Source organism: Oratosquilla oratoria, chromosome 12, assembly GCF_046742065.1.
Source record: "Oratosquilla oratoria isolate Oo_2021 chromosome 12, ASM4674206v1, whole genome shotgun sequence".
Taxonomy (NCBI): Eukaryota; Metazoa; Arthropoda; class Malacostraca; order Stomatopoda; family Squillidae; genus Oratosquilla; species Oratosquilla oratoria.
The window spans coordinates 63,695,456-63,722,793 of NC_134788.1; the positions used below are offsets into that span (position 1 = coordinate 63,695,456).

Here is a 27,338-nt window from a genome sequence, read left to right on the forward strand (position 1 = left end):
TCTCCCTTAGTGCGGGAAATCTCTCAGGCCTTGCAACTGAACTTTCTTATACATGCAAATTAAGTATAGATTATACAATAAATCAAATGACAAAATTCTTACTACACATTGCATTATACATTCAATCAAAAACAATACAAGATGCACAATAACAAATATTCATATTTCAACAGGACCTTCCTTTTATACAATTCTTACTAACACCTAACTTGTAACATGTTCCATCAATGTAATGTATGTGCACTGTAATGCATATGTAGCTAAGAGAACTCTACTATCACATTTAAAAGTGCATATATAGGTGCCTTAGCCCTTACCCTTAGATTGCCTCTCAGTACACTAACCAGTTAGTACTGCAACTATCTTAAGACCTAACTTAAATTTACGTTGAAATTGGCGAATTATTTTTTACACCAATTTACTGAAATAGAAAAATGAATAAAGTCTTTTTACTTTCAAAGGAGTTATTTTGTTTAATCATGTTATCTATAATCATGATAATCTGAATAAACAGCCTTATTTCAATAGCTCATGTCTATCATCATCATCATCATCATGAAACCCAGAAGAAAATTTGTCTTGTCTCTAGACCTCTACTAGTCTTGAGACTTCTCATGGTCATGGACATGGTTCATGACATGGAATACTGACCACATTATTAATAGTTATTTCATATACTTGTTATCATAGCCATAGCTGGCTATGTAATAGGCATAGCATAGCCTGTCCAACATCTTAAAATTCATACCATAACAATGTAAATATTTTTTGTGAACAACACCCTCTATAACTACTACGCGAAGTATCACCATTATATCATGTGTTAACAAACATGACTAAGTATGGGAGAACATGCCTACATGTTATGCATTAAGGCACAGCTGTCACATTACCAACAATCTTACAGTTGCTCATTTCCGGGAGAAAACTGGTTAAAAAATAGGAATACTGCATTAAAACATTCATATATAGGTGCTTTATTTTTTAGATTTTTACTCAGAAAACTAATTTGCAATGGATAGTAGCCAAAGTTGCATTTAAATTGGTGATTATTATTTATTTATTTATTTTTTTAACTAGGCATACACTTGCAGAACAAGAAGACAAATTGATAATCCTGTGAATGTGCTGAATGCTACAAGCATTCAAACTGATGCATACCCATTCAAACGGGCTACAAAAGATGGCGGTGTAAACATTACATTGGCACGTCCACAGGTTCACACATACCTAGTAAGGGTAGTGTGGATATTTATGAAAATGTTTGCCAGTCTCACAGTGTCAATTACCTATACCATTGGCTAGCTCATATCATTCTGATGTATTCTGAACCACAGATATAAGCACTGCAAACTAATAGTAATGTCAGTAGCTGTTAGAAAAAAAAGAACATCTTTATATTTACCAAGGGGCTAGAATAGATTAGGCCAGGTCTAACATCTGCAATTCTTACCTCTATCATTGGCTAGCTCTTATCATTGAGAATTTTGAACCCCATATATGAATAGTGCAAATCAATAGTTATTTTGGCATGAATTTTTAGAAATTTGAGACGAGCAAACACTTTTATGTTATGAAGATGTTTGGTGGTCTGGTAGCTGCAATTTTGACCAATATGATCACTGGCTAGCTCTTATTATTCTAAGTATTATGTGCCCCATGTTTGTAAGTACCTCAAATTAACATCAACATTGGTAGTGATTTAGAGAATAAATGAAACTGGCAAGATTCTTTGTTTATCAACATATGCATCCTGTTTGCTTATATTGTTCTTATATTCTTATTGGGGATGGGGATCCATATTGTCTTCCAGAGTACAAAAATCAAGAATTTATGAAGTTCACTCTAAATTTGATATGCACTGGTTGTGATATTCACTTCCATAATCTTGCATAGATACTGAATGCAGGTCATATGACCTAAATGTCCCGATCATTTTCAGCTTGTTGGTATCATATTGGGATGGGAGGTATGTTTATCAAATTACCAAAATGATATATTAGGGTAAATTCACTTGGTGGTAACAATTGAAAATGGAGGATGGTGAAGATAGACAAAAATATGGTGAACCAATGAAGAGAAGACTAGATGTAAGCAGGGTTGCATCACCATTAGGTGACATCCCAAAAAAAGAGTTGCAACATGGAAATGGTTCAGAGGAATCAAAGGTACAAAAATATTGCATTTTCAGGGTTTGCAACAGAAAATGCAATACTAGGTAAAGGTATAGATTTGGAAAGGGAAACAAGGTATAGAAATATTCTATGAAATCAAGAGATTCCATAACTTACTCTCTTACTCTGTTGGTTGTCAGGCCAGACAGCCCTTCAACACTTTCACTGTGCCTCTCCAGATGGTTCTATCCTCTGCCACCCTGTCCACATCCTTCCTCACTCCTTCTATCTATCTGTACCTGGGTCTCCCTAATGGTTGTCTGCCCTCTCCTCCTCCTTCCATCACCTTCCTTGGTAGTCTGTCTGCCTCCGTTCGGAGTCAGTGTCCACCCCACCTTGCTCTTCCCCATATTTCATCCTGAATGTATGGTTGTCCAGTCTGATCTCTAATTTCCCTATTATGTCATGAGGGGACGTCCTAGGATGAGGTGGATGGATGGGGTGAAGGGGGCTTTGGGGAAGAGGGGAATGTCTGTTGAGGAAGACAGAGGTGAGTGGAAAATGGTTGTATATGGATGATGTGATTGCATGAGGAGGAATGGGCAGGGGGGTGGGGGTGAGGTAGTATGTGTGAGCAAATTTTGACGCAGCCTGAAGGGATTTCTCCCCGTCCTCTCCTTATATGCAAGGGGGGTCGCTGATTAAATGAAGCGGCCTTGCTGTGGATGTGCTGTGTCTTGTGACACTGCTTCTGACCCAGGGCAGTGGGCAAGGTGCAGGGATGACCCGTCATCCAGGAGGTGCTCAGATGAGAGGGAGGGTGGGAGGTGTGTGGAGTGTATTTAGGGATGAAATAGGTGGGAGTGATTTTATGCCTTTTCCTTTTTGGCTACCTCCCTTGAAAGGGGGAAGAAGCCTTGGTATATGTATGTATGTCTTTGTCTCCATGTCCCTTTTTCTTCATCATATACTGGGCTGAGGATTCTTCTCAGGATATTGTTTTAAAAAATTTCCAGTCTTTTCTACCTTTCTTTTGTCAGTCCCCATGTCTCACATCCGTACAGGACTGTTGGTTTTATTACAATGTTATATGTTTTTATCTTAGTTCTACTGATGGTCCGACTCTTCATTACAGGTACCAGGACATGGTAACATCTGTTTCCTACAGCTATTCAGTCGTTTATTTCTATGTCCAATTCATTTCTCTCACTGACAGTGGATCCCAGGTACTTGAACTTGTCAACTTTCTTCACACATAGTGATCCAACTTACTCTTCTCCTGGTGTGTAATTGCCATTTCTACTTAGTTTCATAGTTTCTGTTTTCTGCTCATATCATTTTAGGCCTATTTGTTCTGCTGTTCTCTGGAATACTGTAAAGATCTTGTTAATTTCCTCCACAGTCTCAACCACCACATCATCATTGGTGTAAGCAAGGTGGGTTATCTGACCATTGGATAACTTAGCTCCACCTGGATGGTAGGTAATCTACCTGACTGCTTTCTCCAGTGCAAGATTAACCCATACCATACGGTGACGCCTACGTAGGCGTCATGAGGAGCAAGTGGGTACGTGAAGATGCCGACGGCGGCGTCTTGATTATATTTATTGTAGTCGTACCTGCGTGACCCTCATACTCTGTAAACTGGCTTCATCATATTGTCTATGGTTATCAAAATTCACGGGTGAAAGAGAACAAGCGATAGAGCAGTGACTTTATATTTTATAATGTGAGTATCATGATGCAACATCGCACGTCTGGCAGCTAATGCTGCCAGACGTGTGATGTGGCCCTTATTGAAGGGGTTAGATAGTAAAGGTGACAGCATACATCCCTGCCTAAGGCCACTGTGTATATTGAAACTCTGTATCTTTCCTTCCAACTCTTACTGTACATCTGCTTCCTATGTAGCACATTTTAATAAGGGATATTAATATAGCTGGAATATTTAGTTCTGCCATTATGTGCCACATTGATGGTCTGTATTTACCTAGTTGTATTATACGGGAAGGGAGCTATGTTCGTGGTGACCCGTCTTTGTATCTCTCAAAGGATTACAAAGGCGGAGCATGCCGACAGGAGACCTTTTGATCCATATCTAGGTCGGATGCGAAAACAAAATCATATTAATAATAAAATAATAAATAAAAACTATGGTAATGTAAATAACAAATAAAATACATAAATAAATGCATGGGTATAATTAAATAATAAACAAACAGGTAAATAGTAAATAATAATAAATTGACATATAACTAATAATAAATGAAAATCAGACAGACAAATGATAACAAAACAAAAACAAATAATATAAGATAAATCATAATCATTACAGCATCTTACTTAGGTATTTGTCTAAATGATTCTTAAAGCTTCGAACTGAACTACATTGCACTACCTGTGCAGGAAGTTTATTCCATTCATTAACTACACGGTTGGCAAAGTTGTTTCTACCTACTTCCAAATTGAATCTATTTCCGGATAGTTTGAGACCATTGTTTCTTGTCTGATTCTCATTCAGTGTAAAAATTTGGTCACTTTTGATGTCAATTCCCTTTAGAATTTTAAAGACCTGTATCAAGTCACCTCTGAGTCTACGCTTTTTTAGGGAAAACAGATTCATATGTTTTAGTCGATTTTCGTATGATTTATTTTTTATATTTGGAATCAGTTTTGTGGCTCGCCGTTGTACTTTTTCCAGTCTGTCAATGTCTTTAATGAGATTCGGTGACCATACGGAAACAGCATATTCCAAATGTGGACGAACTAATGATTTATATAGTTTGTTAATGAGTGATGGACTTTTGAAATCAAAAGATCGCGCAATCAGTCCTAGAATCTTATTTGCTTTCTCAGAGGCTGAAATACACTGCTTGGATGATTTGAGGTCATTACTGATAATTACGCCGAGATCTTTTTCACTATCCACTTTTGTTAACGAATTTCCAAATAACTTGTAATCGTACTTACTGTTATTTTTACCTATGTGCATTACCTTGCATTTACTTGTGTTAAATTTCATTACCCACTTTTCAGACCATTGCTGTAATTTATCTAAATCTTCTTGAATATCCAATTGGTTTGAGTGATCATTTGCCACTCCACACAGTTTTGTATCATCAGCAAATTTGGAAACAGTAGATTTTAGTCCATGGTCTATATCATTTATATATACTATGAATAGAAGTGGCCCAAGAACGGAACCCTGAGGAACTCCACTTGCAACACTTTTCCATCCAGAAGTTTTTCCATTTGAGACAACTCTCTGTTTTCAACCCTTCAACCAATTACTAGTCCAACCTAATAGGCTACCACTTATTCCATGCAAAGCTAATTTAGTAAGTAGTCTTTCGTGTGGGACGGTATCAAAAGCTTTTGCAAAGTCTAGATATACTAAATCTATATTGTTTCTTTTGTCATAATTCGAGATAACTGTGTTGTAGAATTCGAGTAAGTTAGTCACGCAAGAACGTTTCCATCTGAAACCATGCTGGCTATCATTTATCAAACGGTTACTTTCTAAATGATGTTCGATAGCATCTCTGATGATACTTTCCATTATTTTTCCTATGATTGAAGTCAAGCTTATAGGCCTATAGTTATTTGGTTTCTTTTTGTCACCTTTTTTGAATATGGGAGTAACGTTAGCTAGCTTCCATTCTCTTGGGACATCTCCAGATATGATGGATTTCTTGAAAATAATTTCTAATGGAACAACAATCTCATTTTTCATTTCCTTTAAGATTCTTGGATGCCAACCGTCGGGCCCTGGTGTTTTATTAACTTTGAGTTTGTCTATACACCTTTTAATTTTTTCTTTTGTTATATTTACCGTAGTGAGTAAGTTTACCCTAGACTTTTCACAGGTTTCAGTTTGGAATTCACCTTGAGGTGTTTCGTTTACGAATACCGAGCTAAAATAATTGTTTAAGATATTACACATTCCTTCATTTGAATATTCAAGTTGACCGTCAGCAGATAATAGTGGACCAATGTGATTCCTAACAACCTTTTTATCTCTAATGTAACTATAGAATTCTTTGGGATTCTCTTTGGATTTATCAGCAATGTTCATTGCGTATTGTCGTTTTCTTTTTCTTATTGTCTTTTTTAAATCTCTCTGTATTGATACATAACTTTCATAGTCATTAGATGCACCCGAGCACTTATATTTCTTATAAGCCTGTCTCTTTTTAGCAATACTTTTTTCAGTTTCTTTGTCGAGCCATTTTGGGCGAGCCTGATTTGGGGGACGTCTGTCCTTAAAAGGAATGTAAGTTTGAATCATCTTAGTGAGCGTATTTTGAAATATTTCCCACATCTGATCTACTGGTCTTTCGTTTAATTTTGCCTCCCAATCTGTAAGCTGAAGCTCCTGCCGTAGTTCTATGAACTGAGCTTTACTGAAATCGGGTATTTTAGAAACACAAATATCTATTCTAAAATTGTTTAGGAGTTTGAATCTAACTAGGTTGTGATCGCTATTTGCAACCGATTCACCGACTTCTACATCAGTTACCATGCTTTCGCGGCTAGTGATCAAAAGATCGAGTAAGTTTCCATATCATGTGGGCTCTTTTACATGCTGAATTAAGTAATTGTCACCAAGAAAATCAAACAAGCGACTACCTATATGGCTATGTTCAAGGGTCATCCAATCAATGTCAGTAAAATTGAAATCACCCATTATCAATAAATCCCGGTTGCAGAAACTAGACAGTTCTTGAAATAGCAGTTTGTCGTCTGCTAATGATAATGTCTTTGGCCTATATATTACACCTATATTCATTTTTTGTCCATTTGTTTGGGTTAACTCAACCCACAAACTATCATATGCATCCTGTTTCACTTTCTCTAAAACACAAGCATGAATATTGTTTTTAACGTACAATAGAACACCCCCACCTTTCTTGTGGTTTCTATCCTGATGAAAGTGTTTAAATCCCGCAATACTAAATTCAGCTTCGAACTCTGTACCATTTAACCATGTCTCAGTTATTCCTATCATATCGAGATTTTCGCTTTTGTCATACGCCTGTATTTCTTGAAATTTGTTTCTAATACTACGAGCATTAAAGTATATGGTTTTAAGAAACTCGTGATTATTTCTTTTTGACACATTTTGAATTTCAATATCATGTCTTACATTATCATTTTGTTTTTCATTTATAGCTTGCTCTATATTATTATTTGGTCCTTCATTGACGTTCAATGCCTCATTTACATTTCTCCTATCAAAATTAACATTTCCCCCATCTCTCAGCATCAAGTTTTTTCTTAAAATCTTGAATAGTGTTTGTACACAGTGCTTCTATGTCTAATATGTTCCAAGTATCTATCACTCTGTGTTGGAAGACTTTTTTTTTTTTTTTTTTTTTTTCCCTCTCTTCTGTAACTTTTTTGAGTTTCTTATTATGTCCTCTTGTTTTTCCATTGTCCCATTTCAATAAATCATTCTTATCTAAGATTTCCATGCCTTTCATGATTCTGTAGATAGTGCACACTATCATAATGCTTGTTTGAAATCTACAAGTAGCTGATATTGGGTCCTACCATATTCGTAATATTTCTCCATTAGTTGTCAGACTGTGTGAATATACTCCGTAGTTGATCTGTTTCACCAAAATCCACACTGATATTCCCCCAACTCCTGTTCTGTGTATGGTTTAAGCCACTTCATTAGAATTCTTGTGTATACTTTGTATAACACACATAGTAGGCTTATTCCCCTATAACTTATAACATAATGATATGTTGGAAGACACAAGGCAGGCATTAAATGAAATACTGAAAGGAGGAAACTTGGTAATTATGAGTGACTAACTCTAAGGAAATATGTTGGGAGATGACAGTGAAGGGTGGAGAAGACCTTTAGGGAAATATACTACTGGACATGACCATTGAATACACAGTGACTCGCTGGGTAAAAGAGAATACCAGATATAGAAATAATGAGGAATTGTTGAGACTAGACTTAACATTTACATCAGAGCCTGAAATTGTGGATGAAATGGAATAGAAGAAGACCAATTGGGAATAGTGACCACATACTAATTGAATTTCAACTAAAAGAGGAAATTTATTTGTAAAGAAATGAGAAACGCAAAAAAGGAAGGCTAATGTACAACTAGACGGAATTTTGGAAACTCAGAAAATTCTTTCAAAAAGTGAATCGGGAAAAACTTCTTTAATGAAGATAAACAGATGGAAGAGAAATGGACGATATTAAAAGAAATCTATAATGGAGTGGATAAATACGTACCAGAACAAAAACAGGAAAAGGTGTACATGAAATGCTGGTACAACAAAAAATGTAGTGAGGCAAAAGATAGAAGAGACAAAGCTTGGAAAAGGTGGAAAAAATGGGTAAGTGGCAAATATTGATCAAACTAAGAAATGAAATAATTGTGTCGACAACACTGTATGGGGCAGAAACATGGAACATAAGAGAGGAAGAGAGAAGTTTGAATGTGTTTTGAGATGAGGCGCCTGAGAAGTATGATAGGGGACACTCGGGGGGAGGGGGGTTGCCGATTTAATGAAGTGGCCTTGCTGTGGATGTGCTGTCTTGTGACTGCTTTTGACCCAGGGCAATGGGTGAGATGCATGGATGACCTGTCATCCAGGAGGTGCCAAGATAAGAGGGAGGAAAGATGGTGGAGTGGAGTGGCGTATGTTAGGGATGGAATGGGTGGGAGTGGTTTTTATGCCTTTGTTTTTTGACTATCTCCCTTGTAAGGGGGAAAAAGCCTTTTGGTATATGTATGTACAGTAAACCCTCAATATAAAGGATGATATGGGGATGGGTCTGTGAACTTCAATATTATTCTATTATACATTAAGATATGTATAATAGAATATCGGATCAATACAAAATTGGTACAAAGGAAGTTACAAAAGTAAACTCAGAAAGGGACCCAGGAGTTTATTTCAAACCACATGACATCAGACAAACCTGTAAACAAAATAGTTGGAGAAACTTACAATTTGATAAAATCGATGGGAGTGGCCTTTGACTACATGGATGAGGAAATGGTAAAGAAGACACTAGTTACACTGATAAGACCAAAATTAGAATATGCAGCATCACTATGGACACCTAGTAGAAAATATATATATATATATATATATAAACTAGAGAGAATTCAAAGAGCAATGATAAAGATGGCACCAACACTTAGCAAGTTGACATACGAACAAAGATTGGACAAACTACACTTCTTAACTCTGGAACAAAGAAGAGAAAGAGGCAATTTGATAACCATATACAGAATTATGAAAGGGATGGAAATCCTTGATAGGGATGACCTACTTAAATGGGACAGAAGAAATACAAGAGGACACGAGAAGAAACTTAAGAAAGAGTTACAGAAGAGATCTGAAAAAAAAACAGCTTTCCACACAGAGTAATAGATACATGCAACAAATTGAAAGAGAAAACAGTGAGTGCTAAAACTATACATAATTTTAAGAAAGAACTGGATGCAGAAAGACACAACTGTGGGTCACTACAAGCATAGCTCTTCTCCCGCTAAATACAACTAGGTAAATACATATCAACTTCATAAATGTATTGGGAATTCCGAAAATGGTTAATTGTTCATTATAATGGAGGGTGCTCCAACCCATTCATATTTTTCACTACAATGAAAACAAACACACGGTTGCAAGATCAAGTCTCCTACACAAGGCTTTGTCCAACCAGTGTACTGGATATAAGTGCTGATGTTAGTACATCTGTACTGTTATTATATTTTTGTATAAAGTGTTCATTGGGAAGTGTCCATTTGAGCAGTAACGTGGGACAAGCTCTAATTAGAGCAAAGCTTGCAGAACATCCAACTTGATATTGATTAATGTTAATGGGCTGAGGTAGTACTAATATCAAATAAAAGTTTCACAAATAGAATTAGGATTTTTTTTCCTTCCCCTTTATTATCACAAGTGTTGCAACCAGAAAGGGAGATGTTGCAGGCTTCCTGAAAGACAACCAGGTATATGTATATAATTCCTCTATATTTAAATGACCTGTGGGGTGAAAGTGTTTTATACAAACAGGTATTTTACCAAATGTGACAAGAAAAGATATGGATAATACCTCTATAGTTTCCTAGGTCAATTTTATTATATTTTGTTCAGACTAATAACACAGGTACACCACTTACCAGTGGTGTATTATACAGGAAGGGGAACTATGCTTGTAGTGACCTCTCTTTGCATCTTGCAGCATTTAATTTGTTCTTAAATTCTTGTATGGTTTTTGTGCACACTATTTTTTTTTTATCCAATTTGTTCCAGACAACCACCACTCTGTGTGAAAAACTTTTTTTTTCAGATCTCTTCTATAACTATCCTTTTTGAGTTTCTTTTCATGTCCTCTTGTTTTTCTTTTATCCCACTTTAATAAGTCTTCTCTGACAAGGACTTCCATTCCTTCCATAATTCACTAAATTGCCAATACATCTCCTCCTTCTCTTCTTTGTTCCAGTGTTGGTTTAGACAATCTTTGTTCATATGTCAATATTGAAAGTGTTGGTGCCAACTGTATCGTTCACTGGTGCTACTTCAGATACTAGGTAGGGGGTAGTGGTTTGTGTAAACTCGTATTAAGTTTATACCCCTTTATTCAAAGCTTCCTGGTTTGACACTTATGGTATATACACTGTCAACTGTTAAACAGAACGATACAATCCTGGTTACATAGATAACTGTTTATCACACCTCTTCTTGCACAACACCCGTCATCGTCCCAACTGGTCCTCTCGGCCGGCGCATCTCGTGGTCATTGGCCGGAAGTGCCAACCTCAACACTTTCTCGTGTTGTCTTTAGTCGTGAGATTAATAATAATTTCGAGAAGGTCCGTTGTCTCACATGGGTGGTGCAACTGCATTGATTACGTATTGCTGTCTACTATCATACATGTTAATTATATATCCAGGGGAGGACCGTCAGTATACGTAATATCGTATGTCAGTACTGGGTGGCTACTAGATTGATCGCGTGTGTTCGTTTGTGTGTGTGTGTGTTTGGTGGTCGACGGTGTTGTCGCGAAGCCAAAGGATCAATGTGTCAGGGATTTGTGGGTCCCACTGGGCCTCGCCTTGTTGACTCAGCGATTTGAATGCCCGTGGTGGACAGTGAGTTAAGAAGTGGGTTATATGACTGGGGTTATATTACTCGTTGTAATATGAGATGATGAGATGTACAAGGGGTGAAAGTGGCAGTAGACTGGAAGTGAACATTAAGGGAGAGCGACTGGAGGAAGTGGATAGTTTTAGATACTTGGGTGCAAGTGTAGCAGGAAAAGGTGGAGTGAAGGTGGAGGTAGAATGTAGATTGAGAGAAGCGAGTAAATGCCTTGGTGGTTTAAAGAGTGTAATGAGAAATAGACATTTGGGAATGGATGCGAAGAGGAGACTGTATGAAGGAGTGATTGTGCCAACAGCACTGTATGGGGCAGAAACGTGGAACATAAGAGAAGAAGAGAGAAGGAGTTTGAGATGAGGTGTCTGAGAAGTATGGTGGGGGTTACTAGGCTAGATAGAGTGAGAAATGAGGAGGTGAGGAGGAGAACAGGGGTGAAAAAGGATTTGGGAGAGAGGGTTGATGAAAGAATATTAGGATGGTTTGGACACATGGAAAGAATGAGTGAAGAAAGACTAGTAAAAGAGGTATGGAAGGCAGATGTGGAGGGAGTGAATATGAGGGGACATCCTAGGATGAGGTGGATGGATGGGGTGAAGGGGGCTTTGGGGAAGAGGGGAATGTCTGTTGAGGAAGGAAGGGAGAGGACGGAAGACAGAGGTGAGTGGAGAATGGTTGTATATGGATGATGTTGTGACTGCATGAGGAGGAATGGGCGGGGGGGTGGGGGGGGGGGGTAGTATGTGTGAGTAAATTTTGACGCAGCCCGAAGGGATTTCTCCCCGTCCTCTCCTTATATGCAAAGGGGGACGGAGAGGGGGGGTCGCCGATTAAATGAAGCGGCCTTGCTGTGGATGTACTGTGTCTTGCGACACTGCTTCTGACCCAGGGCGGTGGGCAGGGTGCAGGGATGACCCGTCATCCAGGAGGTGCTCAGATGAGAGGAAGGGTGGGAGGGGTGTGGAGTGTATTTAGGGATGAAATGGGTGGGAGTGTTTTTATGCCTTTCCCTTTTTGGCTACCCCCCTTGGAAGGGGGAAAAAGCCTTGGTATATGTATGTATGTATGTGTATATGAGACGTATACATATCGCTCTCCCCCTGGGGTTAGGTGGCTCCCGGCACCTACATTACATGGTTTACGAAAGTATTTATATGGGTAATACATCGAGAAAAAAAATTTCAGAGACACAAAATCCTGTGGGATTAAAAATGTGAAGATGGGGGGGTGTTGTTGAAGTGAATCTGAGGTCCCAAGGGGGATCATGAACTGTAATTAAGGGGTAGCGATGTTGTGTCTCAGAAGTGTAACGTTGTGTCTCACCAGATTACATGTTATATTAGATTTCACATGAAAGGTTACACTATATCTTTGATAACACTGTTTAAATCACTTTCTAAATGTTATGGTTTTTATGGTTTAACACTATCACTGTGGGGGGGGTGTCATTTTCTAAATAATGTTCTATGGTCAGTTTGGTGTGTCACATTGCACTTGTTGGCAATCACAATAGATATATATATGGTTTCCCGTAAAGAATATTACAATATTCATGAACGTGGGTGAGACACAGCATAAACTTAATCTAGGTTTACAGTAAATCGGGAATGGTAGTTGAAAGGTTATGGAAGGTTTTACTTCGTGCAACAGAATATGATTATTATTATTAGTATAAAGAGAATGATTAAGAGTGAAAGGGCTGTGGAGGTATATGGCAGTACTTGTAGTGTAGGTCAAGTGAGTCATGTCAAAAGTAGTCGATGTTTAAGGTGGGTAATTAATGATGTATTTAATTTTGGAGGATGAAGGTTATGTCTCAGTGAATGAGGATATGTTTATCTGACTCTCGCTAAGGTTATATTGGTCGGAAGGAAGTAGAGAAGTTTCAATAGATATGTGGAAAGGAGTTCTTATTGGAAATGGGCCATTTTAACCTCCACTGATAGATACATGACGTCCTGCATCTTCAGGGGCGAGAGCTAGAGTGCATGTTTAATTGCGTCGACGCAGAGTCATGGGATGAGACTTGCGTTTTGGTGATTGGTGTGTGTCTGTGGTAGGTGGGTTGTGGATGGGAGGTGAGATTGGGTCGAGGTTCAGTTTGACCTTTCTCAACTTCTCTCCATGTATGGTGAAGGTGGTGTGATCGGAAGGATCTGTTAGTAGGAAAACATTGTTAGGGAGTGAACTTGTGACTGTGAAGGGGCCTAGGAATTTGGGTTTGAGTTTGTTTGTCCTACTTGAGTCTTTTACCATGACTGAGTCGCCAAGTGCTATGTCAAGTGGAATTGACCGTTTGTGTTGTTTTGTCTTTGTCTTCTCTTGGGCTTCTTTCAGGTTTGCTCTAACTTGTTTGTAAATGGTTTGCATACCTCTTTTGATGCAGTGTGCGAGGTTATCTAGGTTGTATAAGGGTGGGGGTGGTTGGTTGAATATTTGGTAGGGTAGGCGCATTGGTTTGCTGAAAATGATCTCATGTGGGGACATCTTTGTTGCGGAATTGACTGTGCTATTGATACTGGCTTGTACCTGTGGTAGCCAATCTTCCCAACTGTCCATGAGGTCGTTGACCAAGGGTCTGAGAATCTCTAGGACCTTGCGATTTGTTCGCTCAGTCAGACCGTTTCCCTGTGGGTGGTATGCAGTGGCAAATGTTTGGTCAATGTTGTACAGGTGTGCTATTTCGCGCATCACCTGATTTTTTAATTCTGAGCCATTGTCAGATAACATTGTGTGTGGTATGTTGTATCTACAAAAGATATTGTTGACTAGGGCTTTGGCTACAGTCTCTGCTGTTTTGTCTTGGAGTGGTATTAAGATTGTGTATTTAGAGAAATATTCTACTGCTGTGAGTACATAGTTGGAACCTTGATGGCTCGTTGGCATTTTCAGTAGGTCAATGCCAAGTGTTTCCCATGGCTCAGCAGGGAGTGGGATGTCTTTTATGTTGATTTCCCTCGGGTCAGGGCCTCTGAATTGGTTACAAGTTATACAAGAATCTATGTGTGTGGTTATATCTTTTCATGTTAGGCCAGTAATATGTGTGCCTAGCAGTGTTTAGTGTCTTATCTCTGCCCGAGTGGCCTTCCATTGCACTGTCGTGCAATATGTGTAGGACCTTGGGGACTGGGGCTCTGGGGATAACAGTAACCTCTCTTGTGTTAATGGTTCTCCTTATGACTCCGTCGACCAGTTTGAGTTCCTCAATAGGGACAGGTGGTCGGGAGTGTAAGGGGGTTTGTGAAATGAGATGTTGTTTTATTGGGGACCATATTGGGTCACTGTCTGTTTCATTCCTAAGTTCTCGCATGGGAATGCATGTGGTTTGGGTGACAGGGTTGATGTGGTTTTGTCTGCTCAAGGAATCTGCCACTACATTAGCTTTTCCAGCTAAGTATGTTATCTTGGGATCAAAGTCTAGTAAGGTGGTTTTCCATCTAGCAATTCTTCCGTGGAGGTCTTTTGTGTTGAAAAGGTAAACTAGGGGTTGGTGGTCTGTAAAGATGTTTATATTGTACCCTAGAATGAGATGTTTAAAGTGTTTGAGTGCCCAAACGATAGCTAACCCTTCTTTGTGTGTTGTAGAGTAATTATTTTCAGCCTTGTTGAGGACTCTACTTGCGTAGGCTATGGGGTGCTCTTTGCCATTGTCGTCTTTTTGTTGTAAGACTGCGCCTATTCCTACAGAGGAGGCATCTGTGTAAAGAAGGAATTCCTTCTTCATGTCAGGGAAAACTAGTACAGGGGCTGTGGTGAGTGCGTGTTTGAGAGTGTCGAAACTTTGCTGTTCTGCTTCTGACCATTGAAATGGCTCACCTTTCCTTGTGAATTTGGTCAGAGGGGAAGCAATATCAGCAAAGTTTCGGATAAAGTGTCTGTAGTATAATGCAAGACCTACGAAGCTTCTAGTTTGGGTTGTGTTTTTGGGTGTTGGGAATTTGTTTATAGCTTCTATCTTGTCTGTGTTGGTATGGATACCTCTGGCATCTACCTTATGTCCTAGGAAGGTGAGTTCCGTCTGTAGGAATTTACACTTTCCTAGTTGGACTTTCAATCCTGTGTTTTTGAGTCTTTTTAGGACAATCTCTAGTGTGTGAAGATGTTCTCTTTGTGTGGGGTTGTAAATGATGAGGTCGTCTAAGTAGACGAACAATGAGATTCCTATCATGTCGCTGAAAATGCGGGTCATCAACCTTTGTTGGGTTGAGGGGGCATTCTTAAGGCCAAAGGGCATACGCTCAAAGTGGAAATGTCCCTTATCAGTGGAGAATGCAGTTACGGGTTTTGATTCCTCTGTTAGTTCGACCTGCCAGAAGGCTGACTTAAGGTCTATTGTGGAAAAAACAGAGTTCCCGTTGCCAATGCATTGTAGTACATCTTGCATGGCAGGGAGGGGGTGTGGGTCAGATCGAGTGAGGTGGTTGACTTTACGAAAGTCTACCACAGGGCGTAAGGTTCCTTCTTTCTTAGGGACCAAAAAGAGGGGACTGTTCCATGGGGAGTCTGAATGGGAAATGACGCCTTGGTGTATCATCTCTTGTACACTGTCATTGACTTGGGATTTCCTACTGTGAGGTATGCGGTTAGCGGGGGTGTTAGGGGGGATTTGGATGTGATGCTTGATAATATCACATTTGCCTAGTGGTTCACCTTCTAAGGCTATAGCTGATCTATTCCTTTGTAGGAGGGTTAACAGTTCACTATGGGTTTCTCCGGTAGCTGATGTCGTGATTTGGTCTGGGTGGATAGGGGGAAGGGGTTGTGTTGGTCTCACTTGGTTGATGTGTTGTGGCAGTGGTTCCTGGATAGGGGAATTATGGAGATGGACTGCGCAAATGTTTGTATTCTTCCTGATTTTACGGTGTTGGTCTGACATGTTTGTTAACATAGCTAGTGTATGTTTATTGTCTGATATTGTATCCCAGGAGGACTCAATGGCTATGTTGTTAAGCCTGGACGTGTCTGAGTTGATTATGACGTCCTGATGTTCGATTGCACCGGGTATGTATAGTGGGACTGTTATTGAATGTCTAGGGGGTATGATGACTGTGTTAGACATCAGTGCCTTTGAGGTGACATAAGGGGGTGGTCGGAAGGAATAGCTGTTAGTGGGATTTGGAGTATTTAAGGAAGGTAGACATGAGAGAGGTTGTGTGTCTGAGTCGGGTGTCTCAGGAACTGTTGACTCATTATTTACATCTCGGAAGGAGATTTTGTTGGTCTCAAAGTCTATCTTAGTTTTCCAAATCCTCAATGACTGTAATCCTATTATACCTTGTTGATCAAGACTCCATTCATCAGCTATGTGGAAAGGTGTGAAACCTACTTGGGAATTGTTCACTTCTATGCTCAGATCAACCATGTCGTGAAGTGAAATGGTGCTCCCTTCTATTAGGAGTCCTTCCATATTGGAAAATTGAATTTGGGGTGGGTCATTTAATGCTTCATAGAGAGCTCTTGGGATGATGTTCAGGTTTGTTCCTGTATCAACCATCATGTCAACTGTAAGTTTATCTATACTCACTTCTAGGGTGAGGTAGTTGTGTTGTGTATGAGATATTCCTATGGTGGTTTGGTGCGTGAGGCTGGTACACGTTCCCCCAATCGGTGGTGTTGGTTTGTGCGTGTTGTGTGGGAGGGAGCTGTTTGTCGAGGGGTGGTGAATGGTTGGTTAGTTCTCTGATGAGGTTGTTGTTGTGATTTCTGTAGGTAACATTCTTCGTTGGAGTGAGTTGTTGTTTGGTGTAGGTTGCAGTATTTGTTTGGATGTGTTGGTGTAGGTAGGAGTGGGGATTTAAAGGGGGGTGGAACTTGTTTGTTTTGATTCTGAACTTGACACTGAGCATTCGTATGCGAGGTAGTAGCATGCACTGAGCAAGGGAGGGGTGGTGTTGTACCTGTGGGTATTGTTGTTGCTGTGTCCAACACTGGGCATCGGTGTGGGAAATGGTTCCATGAACTGAGCAAGGGATAGGGTGGCGTGGTGCCTGTGTTTGTATTTGTTGTTTTTGTATGCAGTCTTTTGTGTTGTGACTGGTTGATGAATGGTAGGAGCACCACTTAGAAGGTTGTCCTTGATTGGTGGGAGGGGGCTGCTGTGAGTGAAGGCTATTTAGTCTGGGGAGATGGTGGGGGGTGTCTAAAGATACATTGCAAGCATTGATGATATCTAAGATATAGGTATAAGCTAGAGGGTTTCTAGTGTCTAGTTCCCTTTTGGAGGCTTCCTTTAAACACTTTGGAGGGAGTTGGGAGAGATAGGAACCTATCTCAAGGAATGTTAGTAGGTGTTTTGTTGTCATTACATTTTGACCAAATTGGTCAGTGTGGGTCCAAGGAGAGTTATTCTCTAGGTCCTCTCTGACCTCTTTAATTCCGTTTGCTACGAAATCCATAATGTTCGTAACGGAATGTGGTTGGACTCTAGTGTTATTGAGGAAAGTGAGAAGGAAGGATATATTGTTTGCTTGTTTGTTGTGAAAGACCTTAAGAAGGTGGCGTTTATATTCCTGATATGTGATTCCACATGCAACTAAACTGTCTAGCATCCTTGCCTTTGAACGGCAAATGTCAGATGGGTCTATTTTCTGACGGCACAAATTTATTTTATCTGTCTCAGAGTAGTGTGTGTTCTTTGAGAAGAACAGGTCACATGCTGTCAAGAAGTCTGTAATGGATAGTCCACTATCTTGGGAAAAGGTTGGGATTTCTGTGAGGGGGGTTATGGTTTGATAGTTGTTAATTATTGTTGGTTGAGGTTGTGGGTAAGGATAATATTGTGGGTTTGGAGGAAGGTTAGGTGGTGGTTGGTGGTATAGTGTGGAGTGGGCTTGACCAGATGGGGTATGGGGGGAAGGAAAGGGGAAGTTTTGGTACTGCTGCTGAATGGGAGGGGGGTTATTATGTGTTGGGATATGGGGGTTGGATGGATTATGGTTTATAGGAGGTTTAGTTTGCATATTTGGCTGGATGGGAGGAATGGGTGGTTGTGGTTGTGAGGGGTGAAAGGGGTCTACTTGAGGAGGTTGGTTGAAAGGTATGATATTAGGAGGAGTAATATGAGGAGTTGGTTGGGTGGGTTGTTGTGGTTGAGAGGGGTTGGAGGGGTCAACTTGAGGAGGTTGGTTGAAAAAAGGTAGGACATCGTTCTCATAAAGAGGGGTTATTGGGGTATCTGCCTTAGGATTAGTTTTGTCAGGATTATTTAACTGGTCATTGGTTAACTGTTTAGAGGTATTGTCAACCTGTGGATACAGGTAAAAATGGTCTGGTTTGTCATTGTCAATTAAGTCTTCTGTGTGTATTTCCTCTTTGTCACTGGATATGTCCTGTGGTTGTTTTTCTTCTCTAGATCTTGACAAGACGCTATGCATCCTCTGAAAAACTTTACTCCTAGTTCCAGTCGCCATGTTTGTCAAGCCATGTATTAGTTAATAGTTAGTATGTATTAGTTAATAGTTAGGTTTGATTTGTAATCTAAGAAAAAAAAAATTAAAATATGAATAATAGGTACGGTATATAGTAACTAAGGGTAATATGTTATGCTTAGATAAGGGAGGGGGGATATGGGATGTCAACATTTATATATGGGTTACATATAAGAACATATAAATATAAATGGTACTTGATTAACAATAGTAATTATGAAAGGTTATGTAATTATAAATGGGTAATACGTAGTAAAAACAATTAAAGGTTCTTGTAATTCTAGAAAAGTGAAATTGATATTAGGAATATATGAAATTCCTATTTGACAAGTTGTAGTGGTTGAAAATTAGAATTTACAAAATGCTTGAAGCATGTTATCTTCTTCCAGCTAAACAATGTTACGACTGTTTGGTGAGTGACATTTAGTGCAAGACAATAGATACAATGGATAATATTTAAAGCAAAAAAAAAGGTATATAGTGTAAACACAATTTATGTCACTGGAAAAATGCATATGAACATAATAGTATGTATGCAAAACAGTGGAATAGTGAAATCTAGAAAAAATAATTCATATTGAATATAATTATTAAAATGAATTTGTTTTATCATACATATAGTATTTAACACTGAAATATTTTTGAAATTTATATTCCTAATAGTCTTACTTGGAATATTATTGTTTGTTAATTGGACACTGCACTCGTAAATGTAGACAGGTTTGTAGATATCGCCAGGTGGGGCTGTCACTAGGCGTAGACTTCTTTGTAGTTACGCATTGAGAGAGGCGTACGTCACCATAGTAATAGGGTATTGGGTTGAGTGGTGTGTGTAGGTTTACCTCTAGATGAGGGGAGCGCCTCGTTGATATTCTCGTAAAAAAAAAGGAGAAGCAGTATCAGCGATTCAGGAATGGATAGGTAAGGTAATAGTAGTAATGATACTACTACGTATTTGAAAAAGGTAGTGGTTGGGTTACCTTATTTAGAGGCGGGTAGATATTGTGGAGTTGGCGGCGATAACGTAGGTGTTGTGCAGGGTGTGGTTTTGCTGCCACCAGGTGGTGAGAAATTTTCACCACCGCTTCTTTTGGAGGAACACAATTGGTGCAGAGGGGTGCGCAGGATGAGTCCTCGATAGTCTTTTTTTTCTGGTAGTTTGTTTCTCTGGAGACGTGGGCGCGGTCACCGCTTGCCATCAGTAATATGTATCGTTCACTGGTGCTACTTCAGATACTAGGTAGGGGGTAGTGGTTTGTGTAAACTCGTATTAAGTTTATACCCCTTTATTCAAAGCTTCCTGGTTTGACACTTATGGTATATACACTGTCAACTGTTAAACAGAACGATACAATCCTGGTTACATAGATAACTGTTTATCACACCTCTTCTTGCACAACACCCGTCATCGTCCCAACTGGTCCTCTTGGCCGGCGCATCTCATGGTCATTGGCCGGAAGTGCCAACCTCAACACTTTCTCGTGTTGTCTTTAGTCGTGAGATTAATAATTTCGAGAAGGTCCGTTGTCTCACATGGGTGGTGCAACTGCATTGATTACGTATTGCTGTCTACTATCATACATGTTAATTATATATCCAGGGGAGGACCGTCAGTATACGTAATATCGTATGTCAGTACTGGGTGGCTACTAGATTGATCGCGTGTGTTCGTTTGTGTGTGTGTGTGTTTGGTGGTCGACGGTGTTGTCGCGAAGCCAAAGGATCAATGTGTCAGGGATTTGTGGGTCCCACTGGGCCTCGCCTTGTTGACTCAGCGATTTGAATGCCCGTGGTGGACAGTGAGTTAAGAAGTGGGTTATATGACTGGGGTTATATTACTCGTCGTGTATATGAGACGTATACACAACTTTGTTGTTGCTCTTTGAGTTCTTTCTAATTTCTTTATATTCTTTTTTGTGCTGGATGTCCATAGTGTCACAGTGTACTCCAATCTTGGTCTTATCAGTGTGACTAATATTTCTTTTAACCATTACTTCATCCAAGTAATTAAAAACCACCTTTGTTGATCTTAGTAAATTGTAGGTTTCTGCAACTATTTTGTTTATATGCTTGTATTGGTCTTATCAGTGTGACTAATATTTGTTTTTTTAACCATTACTTCATCCAAGTAATTAAAAACCACCTTTATTGATCTTAGTAAGTTGTAGGTTTCTCCAACTGTTTTGTTTATATGCTTGTCTGGGGATATGTCTTTGTTGATAACTACTAGGTCCTTTTCTGAGCTAACTTTTTTACTTCCTTAGTACCAATTTTTTACTGTCCTGATATTTTTTTTTTTTTTCCAAACTCTATTGTACTACATTTCTTGATGTTGAAGTTCACTTCATGCTTTTGGTTCCATTCCTAGTCTTTGTCCAGGTCTCTCTGTAGTGATTCACAGTCTTTTTCTGTACTTTCTTTAATAGTTTTGTATCATCTGCAAAGAAGTTCATATAACATTCTACACCTTCATCCATGTCATTTATATATAGCAAACATTATTAGAGCTAATTCTGAGCCTTGTGGGACTCCATTTATCATTTCTTTCCATGTCAGGTTTTTATATCTAAGTGCCACCCTCATTTTTCTCCCATGCAAGAAATCTTCCATCCATTTCAATAACTTTCCTTGTACACCTGTTGTTTCAAGTTTTCTTAATAGCTTTTTGTGTGGTACTTTATCAAATGCCTTTTGTAAATCCAGGAAAGCACAATCTGCCCATCCATCCCTTTCTTGAATTATATCTATTAACCTTGAATAAAAACAAATCAAATGTGTGACACATGATCTTGTCTAAAGCCAAATTTATTTGTATTTATTACATATATATATGTATATATATATATATATTTTTTTTTTTTTTCCCAGATGCTTAGTCCATCTACTTTTGATAACTTTTTCAGGTATTTTAGCTATTGTGCTTGTAAGGGAGACTGGTCTATAGTTTGTTGGGTTTTCTTTGTCTCCTTTATATATTGGAACAATATTGTCATTTTTCCAATCTTATGGTACCTCTCCTTCCTGCATATTTTCACATATTCATTTCTTAGTTTGATATGTATATGTCACTTATCAATTTTTTTTTTCTTCTATTTCCATCTTTTCCAAGCTTTGGCTCTTCTATCTTTTGCCTCACTACATTTTCTGTTGTACCAGCATTTAATGTACACCTCTTCCTGTGTTTGTTTTGGTACATATTTATCTACTTCATTAAAGAAGTTTTCCCACTTCACTTTTTGAAAGAATTTTCCTCTTTTAGTTTGAATTTGATTAGTAAGTTGTCATTCTTCCCAATTGGTGCCTTGTATTCCATTTTATCCACAATTTCAGGCTCTGATGTAAATATTAAATCTAGTCCTAATAGTTCTTCGTTATCTCTATCTCTGGTATTTTCTTTTACCCACTGAGTTATTGTGTATTCATTGGCCATGCCCAGTAGTATATTTCCCCAAAGGTCCTCTCCACCTTTCACTGTCATCTCCTAACATATCACCCATAATTATTAAGTTTCCTCCTTTCAATATTTCATTTAATACATTCTCTGTGTCAAAATCTTGGAATGGTCACTCTCTGTCCAGGAATATGTTTTCAGGGGCACATATATCACTACAAAATTTCTACTTGTTATGTCACTGTTTTCAATTTCTATCATAATCAATTCCACATTATTATTTCCTTCTGTTATCTTTGTTACATTTAAGCTTTTCCTGGTCAAAAACATGACTCCTACACCCTGTTTCACCTCTCTTATTTTTTATCCAATGATTATATAAACTTTGTCCCACAATAATTGGTGGTAGTGGACCTTGTAATGCCATCTCCACAATTACCATTATATACTGTTTTTCTTCTGCCAGATAGTCATTTAATTCATTTAGTCCTGAAATCATGCCATCTATGTTAGTATACATTATTTCTATTTTCTTCCTTTTTCCTCCTTTTTTGTTTCCTTTGATCTTTTTGTATATAACATTTTCTCAGCCTCAGGTCCAGTGCTCTTAAAAAAAAACACCATTCATTTTGGTCTCTTTTTATTCTTTTTTTTTTTTCCATTAACTTCATTTCTTAGTGTCTTTTCCCTCTCTTTCCTCATTGCTCATTTCTTTTTTATATCCATATATTCTTGTAATTTAACTTCTGCTATCATTTTAGACCTTATTTTAATTTATAGTGGTCTATTTTTGTCTTTAGGGCATAGTCCTATTCTATGCACTTCCTCTATTTCCTTTTCCCTTTTCTTGCCCCTCCTCTTGTATCTCTCTCAGAATTTCTTTTGCTATTTCTTTCTCTTTTTTCTCATAAGTATCTAGCTACATTGTGGTTTTCTTCAATACTATAAACTACTATACACTTTGTTTTTATCAACTGTGTCTAGCCCGATTTTTTTTTCTCTTGAATTACTTTAATGACTGTTTCTTTTGCATTTTCTTCCATTTGTTTTACAATTTCTTTAAAAGTTATTTTTTGGTTTTCCTGATCCACTTTCCATTGATTTTTGATTTGTTGGAGATCTATCTCCTTTATAGTTTCTCCAACTTTCTCAGTCACCGCTTGTATTTGTTCTTTTACTTCTTTTTTCAAAGCCTCATTTTTGTTAGTATCTTCATTTTTTATTCTTTCATTCTCACATTTGACTGTGTTTAATTCCTCTTTTAGATCATTAAGCTCCCTGTTCGTTTCAGCATTTTGTTTTTTCAACTCATTCACTTCTTTATACATTGTCCTGTATTCAGCTTTTAGATCTATTATTTCATTTATGAGTTCTGTAATTGCCTGATTTAGAATATTTTCATACCTTGTTTCCCTTTCCAAATCTATACCTCTACCTAGTGTTCCACATTTGGAAACCCTGAAAATGTTATATTTTCATACCTTTGATTGCTCTTGGATGTTACCATGTTGCAACTCTTTTTTTGGGATGACACCTGATGGTGATTCAACCCTGCTTACTTCTAGTCTTTTCTTTGTTGGTTCAATATATTTTTGTCTACCTTCATCATCCTCCATTTTATACTTTAACCACTAAGTGAACTTACTCCAACATATCATTTCGGTCACTTGATAGACAAAGCTCCCCTGTCCCAGTATGAATGACACCACCTAGGTGTTTCCTCCAACTTATCGAAAAAGCACTGCACTCCAGAGCTCGTTCTAGATGTCCATTCTAAACTGTGGTTTGTGTGTCTTAAACGATGTGCTTAGCATCACTTATTTGAGTCAGATGAACTGAATCAACCCTCCGTGAATTGGTTTAGATTCAGGTCTTGTGAGCCCAAACATGGTATTCTATGAAATTATATTAAGATACGACTGTTGTGGCCAGCTGGGCCATTGCCCACTTCCAAATCTCATGAAATGATGAAAAAAGCTGTGGCAAAATTTGAGTCATTGTGGTTGTGGGGGAATGAGTATGCATGTAGCTATAGGATGATTTTCACCTCATATGTAATGAAAAAGTAGAATGAAATATATATGATAGCTCCATATAAGTTAGTGTTTCACCCTATTTTATAATAGGTCATGGCATGTATGAATGGTTGGTTTAGGTACAAATTTGAGTATGAAATAGTTTGTGTGCAAAACTTCCACTATCCTATTAGAATATATTGCACACTTTCAGAGATAGATGTCAATAATATAATTACATTTTTTTCAGGATGAGGGCAAATATGACCACTTCTTTGGAAGAGCTATCTACAGATTCCGTACTTGTCATACAATGAAAAGAACCCAGTGTGACATCTGTGGCACAATTATATCACTAGTCATTTTAGATATCACATGACCCACACTTGAGGGAAGCCTTTCCATTGTGACCTGTAAAGTTGTGCCTTTTCACAAAAGGGTTCTCTTACAAAGCATACGATGAGCCATACAGGAGTGAAGCCTCTCCAATATGATCTGTGTGATGTAGCTTTCTGACAAAAGAATTGCTTCAAATTTCATATGATAACCCACATTGGAGAAAAGCCATTCCAGTGTGACCTGTGAGATAAAGCTTTCACACAAAACTGTCACCTTAAAAATCACTTGATGGCCCACACAGAAGAGAAGCCTTTCCAGTGTGACCTGTGTGATTCAGCTTTCTCAAAAAAGGATCCTCTCATAAAGCATGCAAGGAGGCACACAAGAGAGAAGCCTTTTGTGTGTGACCTGTGTGTTTCTGCTTTCTCAGAAAAGGGTTCTCTCACACAGCATATGAGGACCCACGCAGGAGAGAAGCCTTTCCAGTGTGGCCTGTGTGATTCTGCTTTCTCAGAAAAGGGTCATCTCACACAGCATATGAAGACCCACACAGGAGAGAAGCCTTTCCATTGTGACCTGTGTGATTCTTTTTTCTCACGAAAGGAATATCTCACGCAGCATATGAGGACCCACACAGGAGAGAAGCCTTTCCAGTGTAACCTGTGTGATTCTTTTTTCTCACGAAAGGAATATCTCACACAGCATATGAGGATCCACACAGGAGAGAAGCCTTTCCAGTGTAACCTGTGTGATTCTGCTTTCTCACAAAAGGGTTCTCTTGCACGTCACATGAGGACCCACACAGGAGAGAAGCCTTTCCAGTGTGACCTGTGTGATTCTGCTTTCTCAGAAAAGGGTCATTTCACACGGCATATGAAGACCCATACAGGAGAGAAGCCTTTCCAGTGTGACCTGTGTGATTCTGCTTTCTCACAAAAGGGTCATCTCACACAGCATATGAGGACCCACACAGGAGAGAAGCCTTTCCAGTGTGGCCTGTGTGATTCTGCTTTCTCAAAAAAGAGTCACCTCACACAGCATATGAGAACCCACACAGGAGAGAAGCCTTTCCAGTGTGGCCTGTGTGATTCTGCTTTCTCAGAAAAGGGTCATCTCACACAGCATATGAAGACCCACACAGGAGAGAAGCCTTTCCATTGTGACCTGTGTGATTCTTTTTTCTCACGAAAGGAATATCTCACACAGCATATGAGGACCCACACAGGAGAGAAGCCTTTCCAGTGTAACCTGTGTGATTCTGCTTTCTCACAAAAGGGTTCTCTCACACAGCATATGAGGATCCACACAGGAGAGAAGCCTTTCCAGTGTGACCTGTGTGATTCTGCTTTCTCAGAAAAGGGTTCTCTCACTAAGCATATAATGACCCACACAGGAGAGAAGCCTTTCCAGTGTGACCTGTGTGATTCTACTTTCTCACAAAAGGGTCATCTCACACAGCATATGAGGACCCACACAGGAGAGAGGCCTTTCCAGTGTGGCCTGTGTGAATCCGCTTTCTCAGAGAAGGGTAATCTCACACGGCATATGAGGACCCACACAGGAGAGAAGCCTTTCCAGTGTGACCTTTGTGTTTCTGTTTTCTCATATAAGAAAAATCTCATACAGCATGTGAAGAAACATAGAATAGAAGCCTTTCTAGTGTGACCTCTGGGATTCTGTTTTCTCACAAAATGGTAATCTAGTATATGATGATCCACACAGAAAAGAAGCCTATCCAGTGTGACCTGTGTGGATTTGATTTCTTACAAAAGGGTAATCTCAAACCCACACAGGAGAGAAGCCTATTCAGTGTGACCTCTGTGATTCTGCTTTTTCACATAAGGGTCATCTCGCAAAACATATGAGGACCCACACTAGAGAAGCCTTTCCAGTGTGACCTTTGTGATGAAGCTTTCTCACAAAAGAATTACCTCAAATATCACGTGATGATCCACAGGAATGAAACAATTCCTTTATGATGTGTGATTCTGCTTTCTCATGAAAGGTTATCTCACAAAGCATATGAGGCCTACGCATGAGAGAAGACTTTCCAGTGTGATCTGTGTGGTTCTGGTTTCTCACAAAAGAGTTCTAGAAAGCACATGAGGACCCACACTGGAGAGAAGCCATTGTGATGCTACCTGTGCGATGCAGCTTTCACAGAAAAGAATCACCTCAAATAACACATGATCCACCCAGGAGAAAAGCCTTTCCAGTATGACCTTTGTGAATCCTTGTTTCTTATTAAAGGGTTCTCACACAATATTTGAAGACCCATGCAGATGGGTGGCCTTTCCAGTGTGAGCTGTGCAGCTTTGTTTACTCAGTAAAGGGTTCCCTCATACAGCATATGAGGACCTGCACAGGAGAGAAGTCTTTGTTTCTTAGTAAAGGGTTCTCACACAATATTTGAAGACCCATGCAGATGGGCAGCCTTTCCAGTGTGAGCTGTGCAATTTTCTCCGTAAAGGGTTCCCTCATACAGCATATGAGGACCTGCACAGGAGAGAAGTCTTTCCACTGTGACCTGTACAGTTCTACTTTCCCACAAGAGTTCTCTCACAATGCATATGACAACTGACACTGGAGAGAAGCCATTCAAAAGCAACCTGTGTGATGCAGCTTTCTCTGAAAAGAATCAGCTCAAGTATCACAGGATGATCCACACAGGAAAGAAGCCTTTCCATTGTGACTTCTGTGATTCTACTCTTTCACATAAGGGTTCTCTTACACATCATATGAGGACCCACACAAGAGGCAAGTCTTTCCAATGCGACATGTATGATTCTGCTTTCTCATGTAAGGGGAATCTTGCACACAAGAAAGAAGCTTTTCCAATGTGACATGTGCGAGTCTCCTTTCACACAAAAGGGTTACCACACAGGAGAGAAGCCTATCCAGTGTGAC

General features: G+C 39.0%; 2 protein-coding genes across 2 annotated transcripts in view; one reads left to right on the forward strand and one right to left on the reverse strand.

The window, feature by feature from the left end:
* LOC143031910 (uncharacterized) overlaps nucleotides 1–26,096 on the forward strand; it is a 28,990-nt gene extending 2,894 nt beyond the window's left edge. Inside the window, exon 2 of the mRNA XM_076196278.1 lies at nucleotides 24,343–26,096. Coding sequence (XP_076052393.1) covers nucleotides 24,720–26,096 — 1,377 coding nt within the window. The 5' untranslated portion in view covers nucleotides 24,343–24,719. The remainder of the gene's footprint in view (nucleotides 1–24,342) is intronic.
* The window catches only part of LOC143031926 (uncharacterized), a 493,007-nt gene that overhangs the window by 449,101 nt on the left and 16,568 nt on the right, over nucleotides 1–27,338 (reverse strand). The window lies entirely within an intron of this gene.